Genomic DNA, 14439 nt, shown 5'->3' with positions numbered 1-14439 from the left:
ATGGAATTGCCTCAAAACAGGGATTTTTTAGCTGAAAACAAGAACTAACATCCCGGCAGGGTTTGAACAGGATTCCTGCAATTCCATAGGTCCTGGGGGACACAAAAAACATGGAATGGCATGCGCTGGATTCCTTGGATTAAAAAAAAAAAGGTTTATTTGGGGATCTTGTGCTGGATAATAGAGGAAAATTGGGAAGGGGGGGGGGAGCTGGAAACAGAGAGGAAAGGATAAATAAGGGAAAAGGTACGTGGAAAGTGGGAAAAACCCTAGGATTTTACTGAAATGCTGTTTTCTGGGAATGAGGAAGCAGCCCCACCGGGAACAGGATGGATCTGGGGCTGGGGAATGGGATTTAACCATCTGAGAGTCATTTTAGCTGAAAATCCCATTTTTTCCCTATGGATTACAGTCAGGTTGGGAGCTTGAGGGTCAATGGGGTTGTGCTGGGTTTCCTTTAGGGATCGAACGTCAGGAGCAGGCAAAAAGTGGGAATGTGGAGCCTCCCGAGGCACAAAATCCATCCAGCTCCAGTGCGGAATGTACCTTTTGTCCTGGAAAATGGTCTGGGAATGGGGGGAAAGTCAGCAATTCCAGGACTTCTCACAAATCCAGCGGCTGGAATGGGAGCACCTCTCGGCATTCCAGATGCCGTCGGGCCCGATGGTGCCGCAGTCCTTCTGGTCTTTGTCTTTGCTCTCCTTCCATGTGTTCCAGTAGCTGGAGCAAGGAAAAGGGGAAAGGAAGATCCCAAGGGAAAGAAAAGCAGCCCCACGGCAGCGGAATTCCCTCTGGAAGAGGGAATTGCCCTCAAAAGGAGGGAAAACACCACCAAAAAGCCCATTTTTTTGTTAAACACCAGCAAGAAGATGCTCCCAAAACACCGTTTTCCCAGTGGAAAGTCTTTGACTTCCATAAAACCACCAAAACCCCCAAGTTTTTGTGGCTCAGTTTCCCCTTTTCCCAATTACCAGAGGGAATTCTTACCTGATACTTGGACGTTCGCCATTGGTCCAGAGCCAGGTGCCTTCCTCCTGCTGATCCGTCACTCCCAACCAGTACGTGGTGCTGGTGTTGATGTTGTCCTTCAGGAAGTTCTAGAAGAGCAGAATTGGTTCAAATAGCCCCAAATCCCCAAGAATTCCAATGGATTATGAGGCATCCTAAGGGTTGGGTCACCAAGATGAGGCCAGCACCAGGATTTGGGGTAAATAATGTGTATTTAGGTGGATTTGGGAAGGAACCATTGAGCTTTTTGCTCCATTTTTAGCATTTTTTTCCCTAAAAGCAGGAATTTGGAAGTGGCTGGGCTCAACTTGGCCATTGGGGCTTCTCCCCACCTCAAGTAACATCAAGGAACATCAACTAGCATCAGGTAACATCAAGTTACATCAAGTTGCACCAATTACATCAAGGAACATGAAGGAACATCAAGTAACATCAAGGAACATGAAGGGACATGACGATACATCAACTAAGAGCAACTTACATCAAGTGACACCAAGCAACATCAAGTTACATCAAGTGACATGAAGGAACATGAAGATACATCAAGTAAGATGAAGGAACATGAAAATACATCAAGTAACATGAAGGAACATCAAGTTACATCAAGGAACATGAAGGAACATGACGATATATCAAGTAAGAGCAAGTTACATCAAGCGTCACCACGTAACATCAAGTTACATGAAGATAGATCAAGGAACATCAAGGAACGTGAAGATACACCAAGTTACATGAAGGAACGTGAAAGAACATGAGGATACATCAAATAACATCAAGTTAGATGAAAGAACATGAAGGAACATCAGGTTACATCAAGTAACTCCAAGCTTGATGGCCAATCTTGCTGAATTTGAGCCCAAAACAGGGTTTGGACTTCCCGTGACGGGAGCTCTCCAAGGAAAGGGGGATTTAAGCCCCGGAAGGGGTCATTTCCCACCGACCTGCTCCATCTCCGAGTTGATGAAGACCAAATGAGCCCCTTGCTCGGCGCATGTCTTGTTCGCGTCCCACCAGCTCATGGGCTTCGTTGAGAAGGAATAGCAGCTCTGCTCGAAGATCCTCCAGCCGGCCCAGCACTTCCGGTTGTCCTGCACGGATCTGCAGATCAACGCTGGCAAAAGGAAGAAAACCCCCAAACCCACCCCAAAATCAGGCTTTGTGCTCATCAACAGCATCCCCATTGAGGTCATGCCTCAAAATGGGTCTAAGCCACCCAACTTCTCCATTCCCAAGAGGTTCCTCTTGGATCTTGGGTGGATTGGAGACACCGTTGGGATGGGAATACCGAGTTACCCGCGATGTCCTGCAGCTCCTCGTAGTAGTTGTGCATCCTGCTCCGCATCCGTGTCTGCTCCCGTTGTGTCTCCGACAGCTCCTGCCACACTGGGATGCGCCTTTGGGTGAGGGACCAGCACCAGCCTCATCCCCCCCCCCAGCTTCCTCCTTCATACCCCCTTTGGTTTACTGGAATCCCAAGCTTTTTCCCAAAGGATTCAGGCTTTTCCCACAGGTGGAAAACACGAGTAGGGATGGGAAAGCTCTTCCATGGTGGGTTTTGACTCTTTGGGTGATGCTTGGCTGCAATATCCCCCATAATATCACTGAATTCATGATGTTCAAGGATTGGATTTGATTTTTGAGGAATTTCCCATAGGATTTGTGTCCTTCCCTTCCCATAGCCTTTAACAGAGAGAACAGACCCTAATGAGGATAAATCCCAAGGGATAATTTGCTCCTATTCACACCCATTGGGTCTAATTCCTTCAGGATGGGGGCATGAGCTCAGTTGGTGTCTGACCTACTCCATTACTCCAATGTCATTCCCTGTGGGAATCAACTCAATGCTGCTTCACTAAGAGACGGAGCAGACCCAGGGGCTGCTTGGAAAGGCAACACCGAGGTGCGTGGTGGGATAGGGATGGGATCCAGAGGGATCAAGGATGGGCTGGAGAGGTTGGACCCTCATGGAGCTCAACAAGATCTTGCCCATTGGTTGGGGCAATCCCAACCTTGAGGTCTACCTTGACCTCAGCAAAGCATTTGACACAGTCTCCCACAGCATCCTCACGGCTAAAATGAGGAAGTGTGGACTGGATGATCAGGTAGTGAGGTGGACTGCTAACTGGCTGAAGGAGAGAAGCCAGAGGGTTGTAGTCTATGGGGCTGAGTCTAGTTGGAGGCCTGTAACTAGTGGAGTGCCTCAAGGGTCAGTACTGGGACCGGTATTATTTAATATATTCATCAACGATTTAGATGAGGGAATTGAGTGTACTATCAGCAAGTTTGCTGATGACACTAAGCTGGGAGGAGTGGCTGACACGCCAGAAGGCTGTGCTGCCATCCAGCGAGACCTGGACAGGCTGGAGAGTTGGGCAGGGAATAACTTGATGAAATATAACAAGGGAAAGTGTAGAGTCCTGCATCTGGGCAGGAACAACCCCAGGTTCCAGTATAGGTTGGGGAACGACCTGTTAGAGAGCAGTGTAGGGGAGAGGGACCTGGGGGTCCTAGTGGACGACAGGATGACCATGAGCCAACACTGTGCCCTTGCGGCTAAGAAGGCCAATGGCATCCTGGGGTGTATTAGAAGGGGAGTGGTTAGTAGGTCGAGAGAGGTCCTCCTTCCCCTCTCCTCTGCCCTGGTGAGACCACATCTGGAATATTGTGTCCAGTTCTGGGCCCCTCAGTTCAAGAAGGACAGGGAGCTGCTGGAGAGAGTCCAGCGCAGGGCAACGAAGATGATTAAGGGAGTGGAGCATCTCCCTTATGAGGAAAGACTGAGGGAGCTGGGTCTCTGTAGTTTGGAGGAGAGGAGACTGAGGGGTGACCTTATTGGTGTCTATAAATATATAAAGGGGGAGTGTCACGAGGATGGAGCCAGGCTCTACTCGGTGGCAAACAATGATAGGACAAGGGGTAATGGGTACAAACTGGAACACAAGAGGTTCCACTTAAACTTGAGAAGAAACTTCTTCTCGGTGAGGGTGACGGAACACTGGAACAGGCTGCCCAGGGAGGTTGTGGAGTCTCCTTCCCTGGAGACATTCAAAACCCGCCTGGACACATTCCTGTGTAACATTATCTAGGTGTTCCTGCTCCGGCAGGGGGATTGGACTAGATGATCTTTCGAGGTCCCTTCCAATCTCTAACATACTGTGATACTGTGATACTGTGTAATCCCAAGGGAAAACAGGCTCGGAGCAACCTGGTCTAATGGAAGGTGTCCCGGCCCATGGCATTGGAATGAGATGATCTTTGAGGTCTATTCCAAACCAAATCATTCCAAGATCCCATGATCCAAACACCAAAGCATCTCCTGAGGACCCACCATTGGCTTCATTCTCTGAGTAGTTCGCCTTCAAGAGCTTCAGCTCAGCCGTGATTTCCATCTCTGGAATGAAAATGAAAGGAAAACCCCTCCTGGATCACCCCAAGGAAGGAGCGGTGCCTCTTTTCCCTCAACTTACAGCTTTCCTGGGAATTCCAGAGTGGATTTACCATGGGATTTACTCCCTGTAGCACGCCCTTGGTGCAGGCAGAAGGAGGATGGAAGGACCCTTAAATTCACATGCCAAGGTGGAACTCAACCCAAATCAAGATGAGGGATGAGCTTCCAGCACTGTTTCCATATGGAAAACAGGGAAAAAACGGGATGTTTGAACCAGATCCCATCCTGGTGGGACCATCCCGGGATACTCACGCTTCACCACAGCCAAGGCAAAGAGCAGCCCCCAAGCGACAAAGCTCAGAACCACCAGAACATAGAGGATGGCTATGGATGTGTCCCTGCTGCTCTGTGCTTTTCCACCCTTAGGCTCTGCTCCTGGAAGGAATCAGGTTGGAATCCCAGTTTTCCAGGTCTGGATCAGGCCTATGCCTCCGGAATGGGATAATGGCATCGGATAAGAGCAGCTCACCCTTTTGGGAAGGATGTGGAGACGCTGGTTTGCCTGCAAGGATGTAGACCCCTGATGGGAGGAAGGAAAGAGTCAGCAGTGATGGGGATGGGCTAAATCCTGCCCCGTGGAGGTGCTGGAAGTGGGTGCTACTGGTACCTCCTTTGCTCCTCTGGCTCTGCAGATCTTCATTGGCCACCGGTGGCTTGTGGCCACGATCCAGTTCCGATAGGGATACGTCATCGTAGTCATCCTCAAAGCTGTCCGGGGATCCTGAGTGAGGGAATATGGGGAAAAGTCGGGATGGGGGGGGGGGGAATTCTGTGCATGAAGAAACAGTTGGATTCTGTGGGAAGCAATTCCCCTTTCCCATCAGGTTGATCTGCAGCACCTCCAGCGGGATCTTCATGCCCTTTTCCCAATGTATAGATGGACGTATAGAGCTCCAGAATCATGGAATTGGGACGGGAAGGATCTTAAAGCCCATCCAGTTCCATGGGCAGGGACACCTTCCAATAGGGCAAGTTGCTCCAACCTGGCTTTGAACAGGGATGCTTCATCCAAACCTTCTCCATTCAACTCATCCCAGCGTCCCACTACCCTCACAGGGAAGAACTTCTCCCAGTATCCCATCAACTCTTCCCTCTTCCAATTGGATTCTGTTATTCCTCATCCCATCCTTCCATCCCTCCATCCCTCTCCTCTGGACCTGCTCTAACAGGTCCAACATCCCTCTTATGTTAGTTCCCCAGAGCTGGATACAGGACTACAGAGGGGCCTTACCCTTGGCCCCATTGATCTCCATGAGGTTCCCACCTCTCCAGGTCCCTCTGGATCCCATCCCTCCCCCCCAGCTTGGTGCCACCTCAATCGTGTTGAGGGTGCTGGATCCCATTGATCATGTCCCAAACAACGATGGACAATGATGGACCCAATTATGGACCCAAACAGGGACCCAAAGATGGACCCAACGATGGACAATGATGGACCCAACGATGGACCCAGTGATGGACCCAGTGATGGACCCAATGATGGACCCAGTGATGGAGCCAACGATGGACTCAGTGATGGACCCAACGATGAATCCAGCTATAAACCCAACAATGAACAACGATGGACCCAGTGATGGACCCAATGATGGACCCAGTGATGGACCCAAGGATGGACTCCAGCTATGAACCCAACAATGAACAATGATGGACCCAATGATTGACCCAACAATGGACCCAACGATGGACAATGATGGACAATGGGACCCAAAGATGGACCCAATGATGGACAATGATGGACCCAACGATGGACCCAACGATGGACCCAGTGATGGACCCAGTGATGGACCCAATGATGGACCCAGTGATGGAGCCAACGATGGACTCAGTGATGGACCCAACGATGAATCCAGCTATAAACCCAACAATGAACAACGATGGACCCAGTGATGGACTCAATGATGGACCCAGTGAGGGACCCAACGATGAATCCAGCTATGAACCCAACAATGAACATTGATGGACCCAATGATTGACCCAACAATGGACCCAACGATGGACAATGATGGACCCAACGATGGACCCAGTGATGGACCCAGTGATGGACCCAATGATGGACCCAGTGATAGAACCAACGATGGACTCAGTGATGGACCCAACGATGAATCCAGCTATGAACCCAACAATGAATCCAGCTATGAACCCAAAAATGAACAATGATGGACCCAATGATTGACCCAACAATGGACCCAACGATGGACAATGATGGACCCAATGATGGACCCAACGGTGGACAATGATGGGCTCAACGATGGACCCAATGATGGACCCAGTGATGGACCCAATGATAGACATGATGAACAATGATGGACAAAAATGGACACAATGATGGACAATGATGAACCCAATGATGGACAATGGTGGACCCAACGATGAACAACTATGAACCCAGAGATGACGCCAACGATGGACCCAATGATTGACCCAACGATGGACAATGATGAACCCAATGATGGACAACGATGGACCCAATGATGGACAACAATGGACCCAACGATGGACAATGATGAACCCAACGATGGACAACGATGAACCCAATGATGGACACTGATGAACACAATGATGGACAATGATGGACCCAACGATGGACAGTGATGAACCCATCGATGGGCAATGATGACCGCAATGATGGACAACGATGAACTCAACGATGGGCCCAACAATGGACCCAGCGACGGACCCAACACCAACCCCTGAGGACCACCCCTACTTGGCCATCCAGGGCGTCTGGGGCCTATTTGTTCCCATGTGAGAGAAGGACCCAAACCCCTGCGCACAGGAGACACGTTTGACCAACCAAGCCAAAAGCGAAGCTGGGTTTGGCCTTGGGGAGGCACCTGAGGGACTTCTGCTTTCCACTGAACACCCCACCCCCCCCCAAAGGGGATAACATCAGAGCTCACCCGGCCTGAAGTCCCCCGCGGGCATCATCTTCCCGGCACCGCAGTAAATTCCTGCCCAAAGCAGAGGGAAAAGGCCTTGAGGAGATGGGAGCATCCTCAGATCCAGCCCTAGACCTTCTGCCAAGCCTGGGGCTGGAGCCTGAATGTGGGGTTTGCACCTCAAATTGGGGCTAAACATGGAGGGTTTGGGGTCCTTGAGGGCAAAGCAGCACCCAAAGGGCTCCTGCACCTCAAATGGGGGGTAAACATGGAGGGTTTGGGGTCCTCGAGGGCAAAGCAGGACCCAAAGGGCTCCTGAGCACCCCAGATGTGTTTCACCCGGCTCCATGCTCATCAGCAGCATCTTTGGGTACCCCCAGACAGCTGCAAGGCCCGAAAACATGCTAAGAACACGGAAAGGACATGGAAATGGCATGGAAAGGACATGGAAAGGACATGGAAATGGCATGGAAAGGACATAGAAATTACACAGAAATTACACAGAAAAAGCATATAAAATACATGGAAAGGGCATGAAAATGACATGGAAAGGACACGGAAACAACACAAAAGGACATGGCAATGACACAGAAAAGACACGGAAAAGACATGGAAAGGACTTGTAGAAGACATGGAAGTGACACGGAAAAGACATGGAAAAGACATGGGAACAATATGGAAACGACACGTAAAGTTCACAGAAATGACACAGAGAGGACACAGAAAAGACACATAAAATACATGGAAAGGGCATGGAAACGACACAGAAATGACATGGGAGGGACATGCAATGAACACAGAAAAGATATTGGAAGGGTACGGTTAGGACACGTAAAAGACATGGAAAGGACATGGAAGCAACACGGAAACGACACGGAAAGCTCGATGAAATGACATGGAAAGGACATGGAAATGACAACGAAAAGACAGGGAAAGGACATGGAAATGACATGGAAAAGACACGGAAAAGACATGGAAATGACATGGAAAAGACATGTAAAATACATGGAAAGGACACAGAAAAGGCATGGAAAGGACCTGGCAGGGGCATGGAAAGGGGGGCTCCCCCCTCTGTACCTGCTGCCCGCACCAGGCGCTTGGGGGGCGCTGGGGGGGGCCCGAGCCAGTTCCCGTAGGTCTCGTGCTGGGCCATGGGTGCGGGAGGCGCTGCTCCCAACCCCCCCCCCCAACAAGCACCGCCCCCCCCCCCATCCCCGCCCCCCCTCCTTCCCCCCCCAACCCCCCCCCCTTCCCCCACAGCCGTTGGGCCCCGGTTTCGGTTCCCTTCTGAGCCCTGGGGCCACGTGAATGGGGGGGAGGGGGGGAGCAGGGTCCCGCAAGGTAGAGATGGGAATGGGACAAAGGGGTGGGAATTGGGGATGGAAGAAGGGGAATTGGGGTCAAAGAGTGGGATTTGGATAAAAGAGTGGGATTTGGGGGCAAAAATTGGGATTTGGATTAAAGAAGGGGATTTTGGGGCAAAAGAGTGGGATTTGGGAACCAAAGAGTGGGATTTGGGGGCAAAAATTGGGATTTGGATTAAAGAAGGGGATCTGGGGATAAAAGAGTGGGATTTGGGAACCAAAGAGTGGGATTTGGGGGCAAAAATCGGGATTTGGGTTAAAGAAGGGCATTTGGGGGCAAAAGAGCAGCATTAAGGGGGCAAAAGAGTGGGATTTGGGGGCAAAAATTGGGATTTGGATTAAAGAAGGGGATTTGGGGGCAAAAGAGTGGGATTTGGGGGCAAAAATTGGGATTTGGATTAAAGAAGGGGATCTAGGGATAAAAGAGTGGGATTTGGGGGCCAAAGAGTGGGATTTGGGAGCAAAATTTGGGATTTGGATTAAAGAAGGGGATCTGGGGATAAAAGAGTGGGATTTGGGACAATAGTTTGGGATTTGGGGATAAGAAGCGGGATTTGGGGATGGAGTGGAATTTGGTGGTAGCAGGGTGGGATTTGGGACCAATAGGGTGGGATTTGGAGAGACTGTGAGATTTGGGGATAAAAGGGTGGGATTTGGGGCCAGGAGGGTGAGATTTCAGGCCAAAAGGGTGGGATCTGGGGACAAAAGAGCGGGATTTGGGACCAACAGGGTGGGATTTGCATCCGCACCCAAAACACACTCCTGCCCCATCCATGTCTCTCCCCCTTTTGGGAATGGGGTTTCCCTTAAACCTTGGGAATAAAAGTGGGAATTCCACCCTTCCCCCCTCCACGGACCCAAGTTTGCCTCCAAACTATCAAAACTCTTTATTTATTCCTTTTCCTTCCCCTGATTCCCCACCAAATCCCTCATTTCCCCCCAAATTCCCCCAAAACAAGGGACTTTTGGGAAGCGGGAACCCATTTTTGGACACTTTTGTCCCCCAGATCCATGTTTTTCCTGGTTCCCCCCCCCCCCCATTTGGATCCTTTTGGAAGGGGGGGCATCAACAAGAGCGCTCGCAGATCCAAGCTTCCTTGTTGGAGCAGGACACATCATTCCAGCGCCCATTGGAGAAGATGGTGGCACAATCCTCCCCGTGCTCCCCCACGTTGTTGGGCTCGCCGCTATTCCAGAAGCTGGGAATGGGATGGGAAAGCAGGGGGGGACACATTAGTTTGGGTGGAAAACTCACCATTTGGGAGCATTTTAGGGTTGGGATTTGGGATGGAAGCACAAGGATAACACCCCCCCAAAAAGAACCTTCCCCCATTCCATTAAACACCATTTTGGTGCTTTGGGGGATGCAATTCCCATCCTTTTCCCATTTTCCTGCTGTTTAAGGTGGGAAAAGGCTGGGCTTGCTCCCAGCATCCCAAGAATGAGGAGATCCATGCGGAATAACCCCTTGGCTGGGGGAACCAAACAGCCCCTTCTATGGCCCCTTTTGGCCTCTTTTGCTGCCCAAAGCTCATTCCTGTGCTCTGGAAGTCCGAAAACGGAACGGGTGGAGGAGGAAGAGCCTGGATTTGGGTCTAAAAAGGGCGAAAAAGGGGAAAAAGCTGCTTTTTGGGGGGGGATTTCCCCCAAGATGGGACTCAAACCGTACGAGACGGAGAGGGAGCTCCCGTCCTCCCATTGCCAATGGCCTTCCCTGGAGGAATCCGTCAGCCCCAGCCAGAAGATCCGGTTCTCCATGACGTGATTTGCCAGGAATTTCTGCCAACGGGGTGGGAAAAGGGATTTCCAAGGGATTCCTGCCCATTCCAAGGGATTTCTGCCCATTCCAAGGGATTCCTGCCCATTCCAAGGGATTCCTGCCCATTCCAAGGGATTCCTGCCCATTCCAAGGGATTCCTGCCCATTCCAAGGGATTTCTGCCCATTCCAAGGGATTTCTGCCCATTCCAAGGGATTCCTGCCCATTCCAAGGGATTTCTGCCCATTCCAAGGGATTCCTGCCCATTCCAAGGGATTTCTGCCCATTCCAAGGGATTTCTGCCCATTCCAAGGGATTCCTGCCCATTCCAAGGGATTTCTGCCCATTCCAAGGGATTCCTGCCCATTCCAAGGGATTTCTGCCCTTCCCAGTGGATTCCTGCCCATTCTAATGGATTTCTGCCCATTTCAATGGGTTCCTGCCCATTCCAAGGGATTCCTGCCCATTCCAAGGGATTTCTGCCCTTCCCAGTGGATTCCTGCCCATTCTAATGGATTTCTGCCCATTTCAATGGGTTCCTGCCCATTCCAGGGGATTCCTGCCAATTCCAATGGGTTCCTGCCCATTCCAAGGCATTTCTGCCCTTTCAAAGGGATTCCTGCCCTTCCCAATGGATTCCTGCCCTTCCCAAGGGATTCCTGCCCTTCCCAATGGATTCCTGCCCTTCCCAAGGGATTCCTGCCCATTCCAAGGGATTTCTGCCCTTCCCAACGGATTCTTGCCCTTCCCAAGGGATTCCTGCCCTTTCCAAGGGATCCCTGCCCATTCCAAGGGATTTCTGCCCTTCCCAATGGATTCCTGCCCATTCCAGGGGCTTCCTGCCCATTCCAAGGGATTCCTGCCCTTCCCAAGAGATTCCTGCCCTTCCCAATGGATTCCTGCCCTTCCCAAGGGATTCCTGCTCTTCCCAAGGGATTCCTGCCCTTCCCAAGGGATTCCTGCCCTTCCCAAGGGATTCCTGCCCTCTCCACTCACATTCTCCTGCTCGGAGCTGACGGTGGCCAAGTGCCCATTGAGGTCCCCACAGAATTCCTTGGCTTCCAACCAGGATTTGGTGGTGCTGGAGAAGAAGTAGCAGGTCCTGGCGAACTGCAGCCACCCGGGGGGACACGTGGGGCACAGGATTCCTGCAGGAAGCGGGGTGGAAACATGGAAGCGATAGGAAAATCCATAGGGAATAACGGGGGGGGGGCGGTTCGGGCCTCACTCGAGAGGCCGCGCGTCTCCTCCAGCACCACGGAGAGCTCCCGCTTCACCTCCTCCAGCTCCTGCAGCACCGGCTCCAGCGCATTCCTTGCCTCTGGAATGGGTTAAAGGGATTAAAGGGATCTTGGGAGCTGGAAACACCCAAAACCTCCGTTTTCATCCCCTTTTCCCATCCCCATTCCCACCAGTTCTTCAATTCCGGCACTAAAAAACCCCTTTGGTTCCGTGTTTTCGCTTCGTTTCTCCAGGCTTCTTTCCCTTCAATATCCCTTGATCCCAAACTCACACGGGCTGGCTTCCTGCATTCCCAGCATCTTCCCCACCCCGCATTCCAGAGGGTTGGAAAATGGGGGAGGGGAAAGGCTAAATTTAAGGGTTTTCCATCAAAACCAAGCTCTCACCCAGGTCTTGGAGGCGACCCAAGAGCTCCTTCCCGCATCCCGCTTCACACTGCGCCATCCTCCCCTGCATCTTCTCCACCTCCTGAGACACTGGGAAGAGGGAAAACCCCCTTTGATCCCGTTTGGATGCTCCTTGCTCCCAGTATTTGGGATCCCAAAGGAATCCCACCCCCCGCCTCATTGCCTTTCCCTTGGAATACCATTGAGGAGTTGGATGCGAACGGCCTTGGCCTCCTTGGAGAGCTGCTTGTCTGCAATGGACACAAGAGAAGGATCCTCACAACAGGACCTGATGGGAAGCAGCTCCGGAGGGTTTCATTCCCACTGGGAAGCGCTGCATCCATGTGGATACCGAGGGTGCGGATCCTTTGGGAGGCGATCTCATACCGAGAGCGTGCTGGACCTGCGAGAGGTTGAGCCATGCCGCTGCGTGGCTGCTCTCATCCCGCATCCGAGCCTCTTCCAATGCTTCCCATGCCATGGATACTAAAGGAGAGAGAATCCCACTTGGAGAGCTCCACGGCCACGTTTTGCTCTATTTCGCGGCGTTTTGACCCAAAACGGGGCTCGGCCTCACCTCTCCGGAAGTTCACGATGCTCAGAGCCATGAGGAGCACAAAGGAGAGGGCCAGGAGCACGGAGAGCAAAGCAATGGCTCGATCAGGAAGCAAGGCTGGAGGGATGGATATTCCCGGGATGAGGCGATCCCAAAGAGCGTTCCCCAATGGACGCTCTCCTAAGGAAGAGCTCGAAGAGAGAAATCACCCCCAAACTACCCCTTGAGGGGCTCCATCCCCCTCTCCCTACCCCAGGACCCAATGGTGTCCATCCTCCTCCATCACCTCCTCCTTAAGGAGCCCAAAGCCTCCACTTCCCCATCTCGGGAAGCCCAAACCCATTCCCTCTTCCCGGTACCTCCTTTAGGGGCTTCCTGCTCCTGCTCCCCCAGCTCCAGCTCCTCCAAGGCGTCTCCCGGCTGCATCTCGGAGCCGTTCCCGTTGGATCCTGGCCCCTTTCTATGGGGCGGGGAGGAGGAGCCAGCGCATCCCAAGGAAGGGAAGGAAGCGGCTTGCACAATCCTGACCTTTCCGAGCACAGGAACGGGACCAAATCTGCTCACTCAGGACCTTTGGGGCTCCTGATGGCACCACCCCTTCCCTCTTCACCGTTGATCCAAAATCGCACCTTTTTGCCCCAAAAACCAAGGTGGAGAAGGGCCCTTTTTGGAGGTTTCATCCCCAAAATGATGTTCTCCAAAATTTAGGGGGGTTTTGGGGAAGTTTTTGGTGGTTTTGGGATCGTTTTTGCCTTCGGACCAGGAGAAAGCTCCCATTGTGGAAAGCCTCCAGTGCTGTAGGCTCTGATCCATGGAATCATGGAACGGGTTGGGTTGGGAAGGAGCTTGGGATCCTCCAGCTCCAGCCTGGAACGGACACTTCCCATTGGAAGAGGCCGCTCCAAGCCCCATCCAGCGTGGGATGCTTCATCCAATCCTTCTCCGTTCATCCCATCCCATCATCTCCAGGCTGAACTTCCCATCACCCCTTGTCCTATGGCTCCAGGCCATGGGGAAGGTCCCTCCAGTCCGTGTCTCCCTTGGGATCATCCCAACCCATGCACAAGGACCATGCCCTTGGTCCTTATTGATCCCCATTGAGATTCCCACCTCTCCAGGTCCCTCCGGATCCATTCCCAACCCTCCATCACTCGGTGCCATCGCAACCCGGTGTTGCCGTCATACCTTGCTTGGGAATGGGTTTGTGCCACACGTTGGATCCCTATGGAAAACCCCAAATTCCAACCCCAACAGCAGCTCCAAAATCGCCCCATTTTGGCCCATTCCCAGCCGGCACATCCGGACGTTCCCATTCAGCTTCCCCCCTTCGCTCCCATTTCCCCTTTCGCATCCCAGATTTAGGGGAAGTCAAGGCTCAGCTCGTGGTTTCTGGTGCCCTTTTGGGTCAAAACCCTGTGATTTTGGGTTCTGGTTGCCCTGGTGATGGGGGGGGGGGGGGGGGGGGTAGGGGTGTGGAAATGGTGCTTTTTTAAGTTGAAACAATGGAAAATCGGAATTAAAGTGAAGAAAGGGCTGTAAAATGCACCCCCAATGCCCCTCATGCCCATCCATAGGGATCTTATATCCCCATAGCCCATTGGGGGGATCCACAATGCTTCCCAACACCCTTATCCCTGTGGAATGGGGGCTCCAGTGTCCCTACACCACCCCCCCCCCCCCAGGGACCCCCATTCCCCCCAAGACCTGAACCCATCAGGAACAAGGGACCCATTTCTATGGGGCTGGGGTCCCTGTTAAGCCCATCCCTAGGGAACTGGGGACCCCCACACCCGGATCC

The 14439-nt window shown here is 52.2% G+C and overlaps 2 protein-coding genes across 2 annotated transcripts; both read right to left on the bottom strand.

The window, feature by feature from the left end:
• Nucleotides 1–507: 507 nt before the first annotated feature.
• LOC133263497 (C-type lectin domain family 17, member A-like) lies at nucleotides 508–5466 on the bottom strand. The gene is made up of 8 exons (XM_061443282.1): nucleotides 5058–5466; nucleotides 4926–4976; nucleotides 4709–4831; nucleotides 4337–4399; nucleotides 2302–2391; nucleotides 1950–2119; nucleotides 988–1097; nucleotides 508–720 (listed from the first exon to the last, which is right to left on the bottom strand). The coding sequence occupies exons 1-8, from the start codon at nucleotides 5311–5313 to the stop codon at nucleotides 585–587; spliced, it is 999 nt and encodes a 332-aa protein (XP_061299266.1). The 5' UTR covers nucleotides 5314–5466; the 3' UTR covers nucleotides 508–584.
• A 4245-nt stretch (nucleotides 5467–9711) lies between these two features.
• LOC133263496 (C-type lectin domain family 17, member A-like) lies at nucleotides 9712–13187 on the bottom strand. Its single transcript, XM_061443281.1, has 9 exons — nucleotides 13001–13187; nucleotides 12663–12758; nucleotides 12473–12571; nucleotides 12286–12336; nucleotides 12086–12175; nucleotides 11686–11778; nucleotides 11454–11605; nucleotides 10369–10478; nucleotides 9712–9898 (listed from the first exon to the last, which is right to left on the bottom strand). Exons 1-9 carry the CDS (start codon nucleotides 13065–13067, stop codon nucleotides 9766–9768), a joined length of 891 nt encoding a protein of 296 aa, XP_061299265.1. The 5' UTR covers nucleotides 13068–13187; the 3' UTR covers nucleotides 9712–9765.
• Nucleotides 13188–14439: the final 1252 nt, after the last annotated feature.

This window comes from Pezoporus flaviventris, unplaced genomic scaffold (genome assembly GCF_033815535.1).
Source record: "Pezoporus flaviventris isolate CSIRO_AGI_PZ_B2104156 unplaced genomic scaffold, CSIRO_AGI_Pfla_v1 ptg000327l, whole genome shotgun sequence".
NCBI lineage: Eukaryota > Metazoa > Chordata > Aves > Psittaciformes > Psittacidae > Pezoporus > Pezoporus flaviventris.
Note: the sequence above shows the minus strand (reverse complement) of the source record. Positions and strands in the feature narration are given on the sequence as shown.

What these genes read in the sequence shown, in the direction of transcription:
- LOC133263497 (XM_061443282.1), bottom strand. Translation starts at nt 5,313, where the DNA reads ATGAAGATCCCGCTGGAGGTGCTGCAGATCAACCTGATGGGAAAGGGG. An exon ending in CTCAGAGAATGAAGCCAATG is followed by an intron (nt 2,392 to 4,336) that starts GTGGGTCCTCAG and finishes GGCGCATCCCAG; the next exon opens with TGTGGCAGGAGCTGTCGGAG. An exon ending in GGCGAACGTCCAAGTATCAG is followed by an intron (nt 721 to 987) that starts GTAAGAATTCCC and finishes TCCTTGCTCCAG; the next exon opens with CTACTGGAACACATGGAAGG.
- LOC133263496 (XM_061443281.1), bottom strand. Translation starts at nt 13,067, where the DNA reads ATGCAGCCGGGAGACGCCTTGGAGGAGCTGGAGCTGGGGGAGCAGGAG. An exon ending in TCGCATCCAACTCCTCAATG is followed by an intron (nt 12,176 to 12,285) that starts GTATTCCAAGGG and finishes CCCTCTTCCCAG; the next exon opens with TGTCTCAGGAGGTGGAGAAG. An exon ending in TCAGCTCCGAGCAGGAGAAT is followed by an intron (nt 10,479 to 11,453) that starts GTGAGTGGAGAG and finishes CCCCGTTGGCAG; the next exon opens with AAATTCCTGGCAAATCACGT.